The 16,825-nt window shown below is 46.1% G+C and overlaps 1 protein-coding gene across 1 annotated transcript; it reads right to left on the reverse strand.

The window, feature by feature from the left end:
- Positions 1–883: 883 nt before the first annotated feature.
- THBS1 (thrombospondin 1) lies at positions 884–16,003 on the reverse strand. The gene is made up of 22 exons (XM_069484779.1): positions 15,857–16,003; positions 15,195–15,290; positions 14,376–14,935; positions 13,442–13,517; positions 12,959–13,158; positions 12,722–12,844; positions 11,610–11,703; positions 9,693–9,866; positions 8,993–9,169; positions 8,505–8,678; positions 8,111–8,238; positions 7,846–7,998; positions 7,167–7,385; positions 6,573–6,680; positions 5,846–6,005; positions 5,586–5,704; positions 3,793–4,027; positions 3,372–3,599; positions 2,931–3,202; positions 2,416–2,513; positions 2,175–2,314; positions 884–1,253 (listed from the first exon to the last, which is right to left on the reverse strand). The coding sequence occupies exons 2-22, from the start codon at positions 15,259–15,261 to the stop codon at positions 1,246–1,248; spliced, it is 3,513 nt and encodes a 1,170-aa protein (XP_069340880.1). The 5' UTR covers positions 15,262–15,290; positions 15,857–16,003; the 3' UTR covers positions 884–1,245.
- Between the last annotated feature and the right edge of the window lie 822 nt (positions 16,004–16,825).

Below are 16,825 nucleotides of genomic sequence, written 5' to 3' on the forward strand. Positions count from 1 at the left end.
TGCTGCTAAATCTCAACTACCTGCTCTCAAACACTTTCCATATGAAATTTAAATTCCAGGCAGAACAGAGTTAATAAATAATCTGTATTTACAATCTTATAGTCATAAAGACTCCTAACAAAGATGATATGGATAGTCCTTCAGCTTCTTCCTTTTCCATGAATAAATTCTTCAGCCAGATCTTCCAGAAGAATTAAAAAATAAATATTTTACATTGTAAAGCATTTGTAAAAAACAAAACAAAAAAAATCTACAGTTCAAAAGAGAGAATTGGAAAACTCTATGATAATTCAGGAAAAAAGAGAGAAAAGGAATGTTTTAGTTAGGTTGCTAATAATTTTGTGCCTTTCTAACCATAAAAATATAAGCACAGCTGCCCCTCCTTTGGGAGGCAGCTGGTGCTCACTGAGATGGTAGGTTTTCCTATTTTCCTGCTACATCTGCACCAGCTACATCTGGAATAAAACCAACAATTTCACTGTGAGCAGGCAGTGGCAGCCAGCACTGTCTTACACTGGTTTAATCCTGACTCCCTGCTCTAGCCACTACAGGTGATATGTAAGGGGTGGGGGTCAGGGAGGAAGTCCAGAAGCCCGTCTTTCCCTCCCTTCCCTGCTTCAATTTAAGTGCCTATTTACGTGGATTAATCAGTTAACACCAGTCAGCATCATGAAATCCAGCAAGTCTTTATCCCCTGAAAATGACTTAGTACCAAGCATGTAACAGTTCCTCCATGTTTTCTTCATACAATCGTCTCTGGGGTGTGTGCCCTCCCCTTAGTGCTCCGGCCCCTGCTCCCCCTGTTCCTGAGGGAGGATGTCAGGGTGGTTTTGTTTGCTAATTCTAGTGAGTCCTCCCTTCTCTGACAAGCCTGAAAATGCTCTTGAGTCCACTGCTCAGAGATAGCCTCAGAGTAGCTCCCTGCTCTGTGACAAAAGCAGAGTGGAGAGGGCAACTTCCCAACTGAAGCAAACAGATGCTTTTGCTGTTTCAAAAGTAAACCAAAGTCATTGTTTATATTCTCGGAAGATGTCTTCTCATTCACTGGAGGCTGAAAGCCAAGTCTCTTTTTGAAAACTGCATTTTCTTGAGGGAAGTCACATGTTCTAGGAGTCCACACTGATGTAAGCAGAGAAAAAAAGGAAGGCAAGAAGAAGTGATCCTGGGAGTTTTCTCAAGCCCATGGTTCCAGAAGGTGCAATACCAGCATTGGTTATGATCAGTCTTTGATCAACAGTTTGATGATTAGGAATCTGTTAAAATAAAACAAACAATACAAGTAAATACATAAGTGAAAACTTATTCATAAAACATGGTCATCTTACTATCAGTTAATAAATTAACAACCTAGCAATAGTGCTTCTTTTATAATGACAAAAGCATCATTTAAGATTGCTCAAGCATATTAACATTTAATTTTATTAGCAGCCATTGATGCTAGGAGATTGAAACAGCATGACCATCCAGAACTTATGTTCACTTTCTAAGGCCTTTAGTGTTAAAAGTTTAGGGAGTTTTATTTTAAAAATTCAGACTCAAAAATTATATCATAATTTAAATATGTTTTGAGTAAAATCAACCATCTTTCTTTACTCTGATTCATCTTGTTAGTATCTGGCCTTGGTCCAGTAAATATTTATTAAGCACTTATTTTGTGGTAGGTTCGATGCTGGACTTAGAGGCTAAATAATCACTGAGGGAAAAAGAATGGAGAGAAGAAAACCACTAAGGTTAATAGCAAAAATTAATTTAATATGCCAGTATGAAGGCAACATTCCTTTTCCCTCTTTGTATATAGGGAAAAGTTGTGAAAGAACTTGTGCTATAATGGTGTTAATAACACTCTAAGCAGTGTGTAAGATATATAAACATATACAATTGCAAAGAAGTATTATTAATGAGGTCTAAGTTGTTCAGGAGCTTGTGTGCAGTTTTCCTTTGCACTGTGTATGAAGAGCACTAAGATTGCTAAGCAAATTAATATTGTTAATAAGGACTCAGGATTTCATAAGCCACAGTGCAGAGGCATTATTTTTGTCATTATATCCTCAAAAGCAAAATACAAATTACTCTGTCTCTAAAATAGTCTTTAATCAGACTTTCCCGTAATTGTCACTGGGATATTAGTCTTAATTAGAGATGTCAAAGACATTGGACTGTAGTGTTGCTCCTACCTCTACATTCATATTTCAGGTCAGAGAAGAACACCATTTCTTGAGAGAAGACAAACAATCCTAGCCTACCGCCAGCATAGGTTTTGTCATAGATGGGTCCTGAGTCAGCCATGATTTTCTTCCCTTCATACATCACCACTCTGTAGGGGAAAAAAAAATCTTGTTAGTGACACTGCGGCTTTTTGGTTCCTTTTTGCCCACGAGCGTGACTGTAAGTGAAATGTAATCAGCGCAATCTTACCTAATGAAACCTGTCTTTGGCCTGTGGCTGAGATGCCATCTGTAGGCAGTGAAATCTTTCCAGCCTATGTGGCGAGGGTCATGCCACAGGGTGCGCACCTGAAGGAAAGGGAAAAGAAAAGGTTGAAACACAGCTCCATCAGGAGATTTAGATTTCATTTCATAAGCAGCAGTACTTGAAAGGTACCGAGTTGACCTAAGTTAGAGGGATGCAATGCAGGACTTTTCCCAAGGCCTCTCCTGTGCCACTGAATGTACACATAAAGCAGAAAGAGACAGGGGCAGGAGCTTTTTTGTTTCAAAAGGCTGAAACTACCTTCAGATTTAAAGGGCAACTCTTGGTCACAGCAAGCTCCCCTGTCAGACACTATTGTGTTTTTACAAAGCAGAGCTTAATGCAATTGATGATGTGGGAACTTTATAGCTAAGACTCCCTGTTGGGAATCTTGGTCAATGTACAGTGTCCCCACTGTGCACCCATCAACTCTCTCCCTTCTGTAGGGCGTTGCTTCTTACCTGGCCAGGGGTGTTTCCGGTGTGCCACAGGGCATTCCGCAGGTGCTCACCAGGGCCTGTGGTGGAGTTCACGACTTTCACAGAAAGGCCTGAGTATCCCTGAGCCCTGGTGGGGTTGGTGTCCCAGTAGGACTGGGTGACTTGTTTCCACATGACAACATAGAAGCGGCTGCTGGACTGGTAGCCAAAGACAAATCCAGCATAGTCATCATCCCTTTCGGTGTTGATGAAGAAGGTGCCACTGAAGTCTACAGCATTAAACTCGTCATAACCTGGAAGACGAGGCCAGAGGCAGGTTAAAAGCTGCAGCCTTCAGAAGGTTCTCTGTTACGTTCCCAGACCTCCTTAGTACCCCCAGGGACAGAGACAATTGCCAGGTTTTATATTTGCTTTTTCCCCATGTATGCATTTAGCCTCTTGATCTAAGAACTCACTACGTACCTACAGCAAGTCCAGGATCACAGTTGACAGTCTGGACGAGTTCTTTACCCTGATGGCGTACAACCCAGTTAGGGTCATTTTGGGATGTCCCTTTGGGATCTAGAGGAATCATCTGGAATCGGCGGAAATCAGTCTCACTGATATCAACATTCTCAGGACAGATGTCATCGATGTCTGGCACACTGTCCTGGTCAAAATCATCTTTGCAAGCATCACCTCGACCATCACCTAAGGTCAAAAAAGCAAAAGTTCAGTGAAATTCTGAAATGCTATTATTATTGCTGTCAGACATTCACTATCTTGTCAGAGTTGGCATTTAGCTCCTTTATCCTCTCAAATGTACTCAGCTTTGCTTTGATTTCCTCAATCTAGACAGCCATGGCATCAGTTACTCTCTTAAAAAGTGGCTCCACTGACTCACCATCAGAGTCCTTCTGGTCGGGATTGGGCACGAGTCTGCAGTTGTCCCTGTCATCGGGAATGCCATCATTGTCATCGTCATGGTCACAGGCATCTCCCTTGCCATCTTTATCATGGTCAGCCTGGTTGGCATTGGGCACGTAGGGACAGTTGTCCAGATTGTTCTGGTGGCCGTCTTCATCAATATCCTGATTGTTGTCACAGGTGTCACCAATGAGGTCTGAGTCAGAGTCCAGCTGAAAGAGACACAGTGGAGGGTAAATGGAGGTATAGATCACTCACGTTAAGAAAACTTACGCCCCTACAACAGGGAAAATTCTCCAGTGATGGTATGGCCAGTGGGGTTTCATGTCTGTTTACATACTACTGCAGAAAGATAGTAATATTAGCAATTACATTTTAAAAGGCTTTTTCCTTGATCCCTGTTTTCATATAAAATTCTGAGAAGGGATATTTAAGAGTTTTTTTAAAAAATGTAACTTTCTAAATAAAATTAAATAGAGTTATTTAATTACCGAGAGTGGAATGCAATGTCAATTGTTTATATCTTAATGTTAAATGAAATTCTCTGAGCAGATTTTGTAATTTCCCATAGAAGGTTTCAATGTAAGAATGTTGACATGTCAACTTCTCTAGGTCATGAAGTCATGGAAACATGCCACTGCTTTCCGTATATACTGGCCAGGTAATGTGTGTATGATAGGAATCAATTATTATTTTTATTATTTTTGGTATTTGGTTTTATGCATGTAGTCATCAGTTGGCTTAGGTAAAGTAAGTTTTTTTAAGCAGTTTTTCTCATTATTTAACATTATTCAATATGCATGGGATGCTTAGGGACTATTTATATACGAGCAGGAATTTTTCTTGCCAATATTTATGTTCTTTGTTTATAAGATTTTTATGTGATGCTTGAATTTTGTTATAAAGCTTATTTCAATGTGAGGAGACAAAAACTCGGGCAGTGAAGTTAAATGATGTTGGAGGAATTTAATTTACAGTCAGTCCCAAACTCAAAATAGATGAGCCTCAGAGCCCTTTGACCAACAGAGCTCTCCACAGTGGCCCCAGAGCGATTCATCCTGTTGGTCTTTGCTTTACAGGACTCCACAAGAGGGGGAAGCTAGAGTTTCTCATTTCTTTAATCTAATAAAAACATTATCATTTTTAAAAAGTTGGTTTCTAAGCTTCCAGAATAATGCATTTTAGAAAACAAAAGCCTCCTCTTAACTTTTATCCCTAGAACATAATGATAGGCAATTACACAAAAAAGCAGTGCTTTCAGATGGAAACCTGCTCTGTGCAATGTCTGTTTGTCGCCTGCCCCAGCATGGGTAGAGACTGATTGGTTTGTAACTCCAGATACTTTGAATAGTGACAAAGAAACAGGAGTTTTTTCTCCATGTTTTGGACATATTCTTAGTTTGATGGTTTTTCTTTTTACAGTTATATTAGCCAAGAAAATGGTTATTTTGCTTAAGCATTTATTTTCCACCTCTTAGTCTTAAGATTAAACTATTGTAAAGTTGTTAGTCATAGATTTCTGCTTTGTATAATATATCTTAATAATGGTAGATCATGCTGAAGCAAGTCAAGTCGATTATCTTATAGAAGACTGAAGTTACAAGATCCTCACACTAAAGATCTATGGGACTCTTGGCAAGGGGCTCCTATCAGGCAAACTATTAACACAAACTTACTGCAATTGGCTGTGAGAACACTGAGAGGCACGGCAATGAAATTGCAAAGGGACATTCCAACACTCCGCTCAAAGACTGCAAGGAGTCCACCTACCTGATCTGGATTGTGTTCCAAGGGGCAGTTGTCACACTGATCTCCGACCCCATCCATATCGGTGTCCCTTTGGTCCACATTGTAGACATACTGGCAGTTGTCTCTTTCATTCAGGATACCTGCAAAGAACAGGGGACAAATAAGAGCTGGGATCTCCGCCTTGGATGTTTCCACCAAACCACATACTAATGGCCAGGACCGAGGTGAAAGCTCCACATGTCCCCGTCTCCCACGGGCCGCTGACTCAGGGAGCACCTTACCATCCCCGTCAATATCTGCAGCACAGGCGTCTCCTTCCCCGTTGTTGTCTGTGTCTGCCTGATCTGGGTTGTGGTTGTAGGGGCAGTTGTCACAGCGGTCTCCCACATCATCTCTGTCATAGTCATACTGGGCTGGGTTGTAATGGAATGGACAGTTGTCCTGCAAAGAGAAGAAATAGAGCACTTTATAACATTGTTTGTGAAACCGGCTCAAGCCTCAAACCACCTGCATAATATGCATAAAACTGCAAAAATTTGTAGTAATTATTTTCTACTTAGTGGATATGCTAATTGAGTACTCAGTGTAAAATGATCACTACAAAAGTTAAAAGCAGGACATAATGAAAGAAAAATGGATTCCTGTTAGTGACAAGTTAGTGAGATGTAAAATACAATCTCATCATCTCAGTTCTCAGTATGCCCAAAGTAAATGTAGATGTGGCGTTTGAAATGAATCTGGGGAACAAAGTGTCATTTGTTTATTCACTGTAATTTCTCTCTCAAGTGGGGGGAAAAAGTTGTGATGAAAAACAAAACCCTTATTTAAAAATTCTCTTGGTAACATCTACATCCTCAAACTACTGAAATACAATAAATAATTTCTAATTATCCAATATATTAATTTGGTATATTTTTTGGCTATAACCCTGTAATTGAATCCCAAAGTGTTTCAGGCTGCTGCTGAATTGAATAGAGGAAAAAGGAATGGAAAACATTTTGTTTTTACCCTATCATCTGGAATTTTATCATTGTCATCATCATCATCACAGGCATCACCAATTCCATCCTTGTCATAGTCTTCCTGCCCTGAGTTGGGAAGGTTGGGGCAATTATCCTAGGAGAGAGAAGACACATTATAGTGACAGGTCACATTCCTTTTGCTAAGCTCCCGCATGAGGGAGTGTGCCTGGACATTGCAAACAGAAAAACTGAATGCTGCTCTGCAACAGCGTATACTTTTTATGGGAAGACCAAAAAATAAATGTTTTCATGGGGGATATATATACAGAATTTGTATAAATGCTTTAGGCTTTGTAGAGGCTGTGAACACAAGTCATACTCTGCTGGTATTTGGTAGAGTACTGAACCCTTTTTTTGGACAAACAAATCAACTAGGGAACACAATTACTGAAAGAGCCTTCCCCGTTCATGTTTTTGGAACCAAATGATTTAATCTTAATAGGAATTAATGTCCCTTTGCCTTTGGGAGATTTAATCTTTCGTTTCATTTTCAGACTTTAAGTATTAAAAATTCCTTAGCATGTTATTTTGATAGGGTGATGGGCCTTCTTTCGGGAGGCACATGAGAAGCTGGCCGTACCTTTTTGCAGTGGTAAGTTGCATTGGCCACGCACACCAGGTTCTCGTTGGGCCAGCCATCGAGGTCTGTGTCCTCCCCACAGATGATGCCATTGCCAGCATAGCCAGGCTTGCACTCGCAGCGGTACATGGGGTCACTGTAGTGGCCCAGATAGTTGCACTTGGCATTCTTGTTGCAGTCGTGGGTCCCATCCGTGCAGGGGTTTCGGGGCTTGCACACCTGAGGGTACACCATCCTGATGTTAGCACAGACCCTTTGGGAGTCCCCAGACAGCACGGAAACAAGCAGAGTCCAGGCCCCTATCATCTCCGAGTAGACACAGGCTCTACGTGGAAGAGTGTGGGTGACCTCTGTCCTTCCCCATTCTCCCTCTGAGGTTGCCCAGCCTACAGGTGAACTTTGTTTTACATTTGTTTTTCTTGAAATGGCTCAGCACCTAGGCATTTACAAGCCCTTCTGCTCACAACTCATTTCAGAGCAGCATTTTCAAATATGGTGGACTATTTTCCCCTGCTGGATTTACTATGGATTTTCTAGTCATGTTTCCAAAACCAGTTTGTGTAGTCACCCCCCTCCTCTGCTTTTTGTGAAGGGTATGAAATTACACTCCTTCCTTTCCTAGTTGTTTTGGTCAAGGACAGCTCTCCTCTGCTCTGGTCTGCTAGTTTGGCCACTGTACCTGTTTGTTGGCTGTGGCATGTTCAACGCCCCGGCCAAAGGGCTGCGAGCCGGTGAAGCGTGGTGGGCAGGGCAGGCAGTTGTAGCCGGGGTCCGTGTTCTCACACCTGTGTTCCCCGTTGTGGTTGAAGCAGGCATCAGGCACTTCTTTGCACTAAGGAGGAAATGAAAGAGTGCTTCGTGTTTAGAAAACACGGCCATAAGGAAGTGACTAGGACAGTTATCTGCTTTCCCAGATCCAGTAATTCTGAGCCTTCGGTCCTCACCTCATCAACGTCTTTGCACTGGATGCCATTTCCACTGTAACCAGGGGGGCAGGCACCACATTTCCAGCTGCCATCAGGGTAGCTAGTGCACTTGGCTCCGGCAAAGCAAGGATTGGACAGGCATCCGTCTGAGACAGGGCGAGAGAGAGGTACAGTCAATGGTTGGTCTAAGCTGCTGTTATTGCCATGCTGGGCACTTAGAAAACAACAGGGTGTAAGATATTGCGGGGTCTGTGTAACTGATACCTGGTTGGGATTAGGTTGTCCACCTGCATTTTTGAGTAAGCAAACCACTCAGGACAAAGATACGGTGGAAGCCCCTTGAATGCTGGCTGTAGCATTCAGCAACATAGCAAGCTCCTAGGGTGAGTTTGCCCTGGGCTCCGTGGCTCACCTATTGGACAGTCCTGCTTGTTGCAGATCTGGTTTTCTGTGACATCACCGATGCAGTCCTTGCCTCCAAACTGGGGTGTGGGGTTGTTGCAGAGCCGGCTACGTTTCTGTACCCCTCCTCCACAGGTGACAGAACAGATGTCCCATGGTGACCAGGGACCCCAGCCTCCATTGACTGTAAGAAAGTAAACCATATGCAAAAATTAAGGCCAATTTTCAAACACCTCACCTGTCATAGAAGATTACCCTAAGCCTGTTCAAGAAACCTCTGCTACCCTGACATGTGAAAAGAATGGGAAGAGGATGAGTTTGAAATGATTTTCTTTCTATTTTTCATTAAAAGAAGCTGCTGAGCATGCAGGACTTTGCTTCTGTTTGTTTCTCTAGTAAGCAGACTCTCCCCTCCACGAACTGGAGGCTGCACGTGCCAGGCAACCAGCTGGGCAGAGCTGCTGCCCACGCTCAGCCCTGCAGCGAGCACACACTTACTGGGGCAGGCGTCTTTCTTGCAGGCTTTGGTCTCCCGAGCTTCGCCCTCACATGGCTTCCCGTTCATCTGGGGGCTGGGAGAGTTGCAGAGCCGGATCCGTGTGATCACACCATCACCACATGTCACAGAACAAGAGGACCACGGGGACCAGTGGCTCCAGCCGCCATCCTGTTTAACTAAAGGACAAAGCTCATGGTTATAAATGGTGTTGGCTCAGAGCTAGCCAGGTAGAAGCCCTCCCCAGGAGCACATAGATATATTTCTAGGAAATGGTCAACAGCAACTAGATCTAGTGTGTAGCAGAAATTGGCTCTTGGCCACGTGTCCAAATATCAACATGGAATGTTTTCTCCTAGAGAACAGGTAATCAGCTGTCTTTATGGGTTGCTGTTAATAAACTAACATTTACAGGGTGCTTGCCATGAGCCAAGCTCAATGCTGACTGCTTTGCATGCATTATCTAAATAAAATGCTTAAATAACCTTATCAAGAACTATTATCATCCCCAAGTTGCAGTTGAGGAAAGAGCCTCCGAGAGGGCGAGTTGTGCTCGAGGGTGCACAGACAAGTGGTGGAAGTGGGATTCAGATGCAGAGATTCAAGCACTGTGCCCTTAACCTCCACGCTGTGGAACTGCTCCTGGTGATGTCAGTAAGGACAGGTCAGTTCTCGATGTCCCTGAGTGGCCAAGATGCTTACATCTCTTGTCACACTCCTGAATGTGGCAGGTCCGCGTCTGCACGGAGGAGCCCTCGCATCGGTTGTTGAGGCTATCGCAGGAGCGGCCGCGCTGCTGAATGCCGTTGCCACAGGTCACAGAGCAGGAAGTCCACTCAGACCACGGGGACCAGCCGTCGTCCGCAGAGTCGCTGGCTGCAGAGGAAACGGAGGCTCGTTTAGCCTATGAGGATTTAGACAAGCTGTTCCTCAGATGGCTCTGTCCTGGGCCCTTCACTTGCCAGAGAGTGAAAGGCAATATGTTTCCTTCCTTTATTATCTTCCAAGCTTTGCTGAGGTATCACTGACAAATAAATATTGTACATATTTAAGCTGTATCATGTGATGTTTTGATATACACGAGCATTGTGATGCGATTACCACTGTCCTACTACTTAACACACCCATAACTTCAGTTATCTGTTTTTGGTGGTGATTTAAGATCTACTCTCTTAGCAAATTTCAAGCATATAATACAGTATGATTAACTATAGTTACCATGCTGTGTGGTAACTAGTATCCGGGACTTAGTATCAGAGGATGCAAAGTTTTAGTTATGCAGGATGAAAAGCAATGTATTTCCTAGGCCAACAGCCCAGGGGCCCGTCCCAGGTCACGCTGTGTACAGCGCTGGGCCAGTACAGCTGGGCCTGCTCACAGCGTGTGTCCTCCTGTCCACTGTTTCTTCTTTCTCCACTCTCAGCATTTCAAATGAGTTTCCCTGTACTGACTTAAGATATCTGAGCAGGCATTTCCAGTCTCCGGCTTCCAAGAATGCTGGAGTTTTAGGAAGCTTATAGGAATCATTTCTGACTGTCAGGGGAGCCACAGACCATGTGTGTGACAGATGCACTTGCAGGCAGCTTAGCTGCTGTTGGCTCCAGCTCCAACTCGGCCATGAGGTTAGTCAATTTGTTGTTCCTCTCACCCTAGCATTTGGGGCCGTCTCTGCACATATTTTCACAAGAGGACAATGTGTTTGTTTACCATCTGCCCAGGCACTGTGACTACAATCACATCTAGCTGTATCGGACAGAAGAGAGAGAACTTGTTTTCTTTTGTCATTAGTTGTTAAGTTCTCTTAGTGATTCCTGATTCAAGTTCAGAACTCTGTCCCAGCTAACGCTGTTCCCTTTAACCCCCATCTCAAGTGAATGCTGAACAGAAACAGACACACAGTGATCCTTACAGTGCCAACATCACTCACATGATCCCTGGATGGGACTGGTTCTTCCGAGCCATGGCCTGGGTGTCTGTGTATGTGAAGGGCAAGTGCCACCTGCCTGTTTTCTTCCTTATCTTAGTCATGATGAATCACTTTATGACTTTTACTACATTAAATATTGTCTCAGCAAAATGATTAATTTATACTGGCAACAAAAACAAGGGATATGGTACCCTGTAACAATATAGTACCTTATTTCTTTTAGTGCTCTGAAACTCAAATTGCTGTTACTCTCTTAGATCTCTTATCCCTGCAGATAAAATGGGCAAAACTTATACGCCCAATTCAGTCCAATGCTCACACCATAAGCATATCCATTTCTCTGGTGAGATTTTTCTGAACTGTACCGCTGAGGTCCAATTCTAAAAGCAGTCAACTTAGAGCCATTGCTGCTACATATTCATCTCCTTTCCTCAAGGCATAAAATCAGAATCAGTAACCTACAAGATCATTATTGCCCATACTGTAATCCAGATGGGCAATTCAGATTTAGTCACAATGGAATTTTTGGCTGTATACAGCAGGCGAGCTGTCAGCTAACCAGCTGCTGCAGCAAGAAACCGAATGGGAAAGTATATGATGGAGACAGGGGCGGGGTTCCAGTGTTGTGCTTAGCTGTCTCGGATATACGTGGAACTGACCTAGTCACTTGGTTATGCCATTTGGGAACTTACGCCAACACCGTGGGCAGCATTCTCCATCAGGAACTGTGGCATTGGAGCAGGGCATAATGGGGCAGGACACCTTTTTGCAGATGGTAACTGAGTTCTGTGGGGCAGAAGAGTGAGGGGGAAATGGGTTACTGAGCATATGCAAACAGAAGTTTACATGCTGTGAACATGTCCAATACAAGCCAAAACATGTCAGGGCTGTAAATGCTCTGGTGGAATGAGTTGAATAGATCTGTCTGTGTTGTGTCTGCAGCCACCACTATCATAGAGACAGTATTAGTGCTAGTTACCTGTCACTCCATCCCTTCGAGAGTTCTTTTTTATTGCTACTCAGTCAAGGGTGGAAGTTATAGCATGAAGAAATTATACAAGGGGAACCAACAAACATCATGGGTCAAATCTATGTCTGAAATTGAACTCACAAAATTTAGCCAGGAGTTTTAAATTTTTATATTTTATCTTTAGGGGGAAAGAAGATCTATAAGCATTTTTTTCTTCTCTATAGATCTGGCTTTGTATTATCTTGGAAAAGAATGGGAATTTAATGAAGTTGCCTCCCAAATCCAGTAATCCATGATTTGTATTTAAGCTTGGCTTTGTTTGATGGTCCAGGTAAACCCCTAAACTCACCCACCACTGGCATGGCGGGGGGGTGCCAGCGTGAAACAAGCACAGCTGTAGTGCCATCTGAGCTAAGTAGAACAGTGGTGTCCTAACAGTGTTGGGCTAAGTGATTTGAATGACAATCGGTATTGTATTAGAAGAACCTCCATGCCACAGCTAAATACAAATCAGGGTTGGGGAAAAATAAAAGGAATGTTCCAACCAGGTTTTATTTTCCTGACATTCAACACTTAGCCTTTGACCTAAAGCAGGTAAATTATTCAGATGTCTTAGTAGATTTGTTCTCTTAGTTACTTAGCATGGGATAAAATTAATACTTTGATAAACCGTCTGAGAGTTTAAAGAAGAATTTTTCCATGCCATAATTGCATCTTAAAGAAAAAAACACTACTTCGGTATCAGGCCTTGGAACATAAGAAGAATTTGGCCATTTGAGTGTTTCCCCTGAGATGTGGCTTCAATTCTTGTTTTCGTTTGCAAAGACCCCTTACCTGACAGCGACACTCCGTGCAGCTGTCGACGGTCCATTCCTCGTTATTCCTGTACTGAACTCCATTGTGATAGCAGAGGGGAGGCCTCCTCAGCTCGTTGGCCAGCTCTTTGTTCTCTTCGGTCTGAGAGGGGAGGAATGATCATTAGTGTCCAACCTCATTTTCAGTCATTTTGGGACCCTCTGTGATAAAACTTTAAGGGCTCATGCTAACGGGCTGGGAGCGGAGGCCACTGACCACTTTGCGGATGCTGTCCTGCAGCGTGGTCACAATGGTGCGCAGGCCCCTGAGTTCCAGCACCATGCTGGACAGCTCGTCACAGGAGATGCCGCAGATGGCTTGCAGGTCCTTTGTCTTGTGGCCAATGTAGTTAGTGCGGATGGCAGGGCTGGAACCATTCACCACGTTGTTGTCGAGGGTGAGGAGGACGTTGGTAGCTAATGAAAAACGAACAAAATGAGAAAGGTAATAGATGTTCAAACACATGTTCTCATCAGCCAGTCTCCTGAATTCTTAGTTGTAAAAGACATTTCATTTGGGCCAAGGGGTGCAGGTGAGGAGATGCACTGAGTGTGGAATGCTCTTTGAGGTACCTTTTGCACACCTCTTAACTGTGTTACCTGGGGTAGTTTAGGCACAACCACTGTCACTTAAATTTTGCAGCTTGTTGATGGAATTCCCTGATTTCCCCATATGCCCTAATAATAGAGGGGTACTCACAGCTGGAGCAGCCTTTGTTCCTGAGGATGTCTTCTGGTGTGGTTCCAAAGACAAACCTCACATTCTGCAGCACCCCCTGTGGGCAGAGGACACACATTACTTGTAGGATGCTGAGGGTGGTGGGGTGGGGAGGAGACTGTCTTCATGTGAGGGAAAGCACATAAGAAATGTTCCAAAAGCTTAAAAGAGCTCCGTTTTAAGATCACTATGTTAAAATAACACACCAACATAAGTTGCCAAACAACTTCAAAATCTTAATTACGTCTTCTGCCAAGTCTTCAGTATTTTACAGAGAATTCACTTATCAGCCTATTGTGTACACAGGAAATGGAACCTGATACTAAGCCCGGAGGATATAAAGACACTTTACAGTGTCAAAGAGTTATATGTGGGAGATCAAAGTCACAGTTGCAAAGATCTAGAAGTTAAGGCAAGGAAGAAGCTGCAGCAGCCAGTAACCACCATTTTAACCTGTTAGTTGAGCCCAGCTGCATCCCCATGAGGATTCCAATAGCAAAGTGGTACTGATTCTGCCCGTACAAGGCATCCATTTCAAGCAATATTAAAATTGGTGGAATGCATTTGAACTGAGTTATTTTCTTAAGAACACATGGAGTATCTAAGGCTTGAACAGGCTGTTATAGGAAAACCATTTCTTATTTTCTTGAGTTGTTTTCAAAGTGTGGTTCCCAGACCACCAGCATCAGCATCACCTGGTACCAGTTAGGGATGCGGTTTTCAGGCCACACTCCTGACCACCTGTGTGGTGTGGGTGCAGCAGTATGAGCTTTAACAAGCTCTCAGGTGATCTCATGCTCCCTAAAACTTGAGAACTACTGCTTTAGTCTACAGAGAGTATTTCCTGTAGCCCTGCTGGCAGGTCACCTGGCTAGCAGATGACCCCATGGAGCAGGGCTCAGAGAAGAGGCCTCACCTGGAAATTGTCATTGACGCCTCCCTTTGCGATGCGGAGTCTGGCGATGTTGGCCAGGTCTCTGGTGAAGATGCTTTGGATGGGGACGTCCAGCTCGGCATTCTCCATCTTCTCGCAGTCGATGTACAGCTGGGCCCTGTCTTCTTGCACGAACAGGGTGATGCTCTTCCACTGGCCGGTTGCCAGGAGAGCTTCTTCCACTGAGACCACGTGCTGCTTCCCCTGCACGGTCAGGCTGAGGTCCAGGGTGCCCGCCTTGCCGTTGGAGACGATGCTGAAGACCTGGCCAGAATGGTCTTTGCGCTCCAGGGCCAGCAGTGTGCCCCGGGTCTTCTTCATCTGCCTCAGGGAGGCCAGAAGGAGGAAACCTTTCTCTGCCCGCACGGCATCCACTAGGTCTTGGAACTTGTCGTCAGGCACAGGGGGGATCAGGTTGGCATCCTCGATTCGGAAAGCTGGGCTGGAAGGGTCGGGGCCCTTAACCAGTCGGCGCCCAGAGCCCTTGCGGGCAGCCCCAGTGAGTTCAAAGATGTCAAAGACGCTGTTGTCTCCTCCAGATTCTGTTAGGAAGGAGAGGGCACACAATGAGCTTTCTAGGCTGCAGCCGAGGGTAGGGGCTCTGAGGGGTGGGGCCAGAGGGACAGGTGAAAACTCCTGGCAACCACTGAAAGAGCTGAATAAACACCATGGTCACAGGGAAGCTGCATCCTCATGTCCCGTCAGGGCCCAGGGGAAACGCAGCTGGGAGGCGAGAGCATGGGACCAGCACACCTGGGGTAGCCAGCACCTCCTCCCCCTGAAGGTACCACACAGACTCACCTGGAATGCGGTTGGTGCCACACACATGCAACAGGAAGAGGATACCAAGTCCCCAGGCCAGCCCCATGGTGGAGCTGTTTGAGCCCAGCAGGGAGCCTGTAGCAGGAAGCACAAGAGCCCAGGATCAGAGACCAGCTAAGCAGGGAGGGTGGGCAAACCCTAACGGCTGGGCATGGGGCCAGGGCCCTGGCCATCCCTCTTTGGCCACTCATTTACTGAAATGAAGGACAACAATTTACTTTCCAGAGGGCATCAGCAAAAAAAAAAAAAAAAAAAAAAAAGGGAGAGAGAGAGAAAGAGAGAGAGAGAAGTAGAGGGAGGAGAGTGTAATTTTAAAAGTATGGGGGACACCAGACCAACAATTCGGGGGCTTTTCCTTGCAAGTTGAGGGTGAACAGCAAGGAGAGGTAAGGGCAGGGAGCAGTAATGACGCCCCTGGAGGATTGATATAAAGGTTTCGGGAGGACGTGCAGAATAAAGAGATCTTGGGCTGTCCTGACGAGTTAGTTTGTGAACCCCAAGGCTGAAGAGAATGCCTCTGCAGGCTTCCCATGAAAAGAGTCCGGGGCAGGAGAAGGGGGAGAGGTTGGGATCAGGGTCCCCGGAGGGGCTTCAACCTCGGGGCTCCAGGTGGATGGCCAGAGCAGCCCGGGGCGACTTACCTGTGTGCACCGGAGGAGCAGTGGCCGGGAGTGGCGGCGAGGGCGCAGCGACGGTCACTGAGTCCTGGAGAGGCGCCCGGGAGGCCTGTGCGCCCGGGGACTCGGCCGGAGTCCGAGGCTGCGCGGGAGAGCTGGCAGGAGCCCTGAAGCGGCAGGCCGGCTCGGGTGCAGTGGCTGGCGAAGCGGAGGAGCCGCGCGCTTTTAAAGGGGCGCTCACATTCCTGGGGATTCCTCTGGCCAATGGGCGGCGGCCGGGCAGGAAGCGGGAGGGGGGCAGTCTGGGTTCCTCTCTCCGCCCCCCGCTGCCTGGCGCGCAACTTTCCAGCTAGAAAGCGAAGGGGGAGCAGGGGTCGGGGCACAGGAGCACTGGAACTTCTCAGAAAAATAGGTGCCGCCCACGCAGCCTTGGCGCACACCCGCTCGGGACTTTGGCTCTCGCGCCACGCGGGCCGAGGCGTTCAGTGCGAGCATCGCGAGCGGCCACGGGGTTTCGGCGACCACCCGAGGCCCTTGGGGGGCGGGGGGCTTTCACACGATCCCGTCTCCTTGCATGCCTGGGAGGTGGCTGAGGGGTAGGGGGACACCTTGAGACGGAGCCCGTTTTGTTTAAAAAAACAAAAAAGCCCAACGGGTAAATGGGACCATGAGGTGGGACCGCGAGAGAACCATCCGTTAAAGCAGCTGCCACTTGGGCTCCTGTAGACCCTCACTCATCCATCCTGGCGGGTAGGGGACCACGCGTCCCCTGTACACCGCGCTCCCGCCGTGGCCACACTCCCGCCCTCCGCCTGACCCACCTCAGGGAGGTGAGCGCGGTGTCGCCCGGGCGGCGGGGCGCTGTGCAGAGCGCGCCTTCCCGCTGCCCGTCGGGCACACTTTCCCGCAGCGGCCGCCCAAGTCCCCGCCAAAGTCGCGTCTCCCGGGTGGTGCAGCGCTTGCACGGCCTGCCGCTTGGGGGCGGTATGCGTA

The sequence above is a fragment of the Eulemur rufifrons genome, chromosome 2, assembly GCF_041146395.1.
Source record: "Eulemur rufifrons isolate Redbay chromosome 2, OSU_ERuf_1, whole genome shotgun sequence".
Classification (NCBI taxonomy): domain Eukaryota; kingdom Metazoa; phylum Chordata; class Mammalia; order Primates; family Lemuridae; genus Eulemur; species Eulemur rufifrons.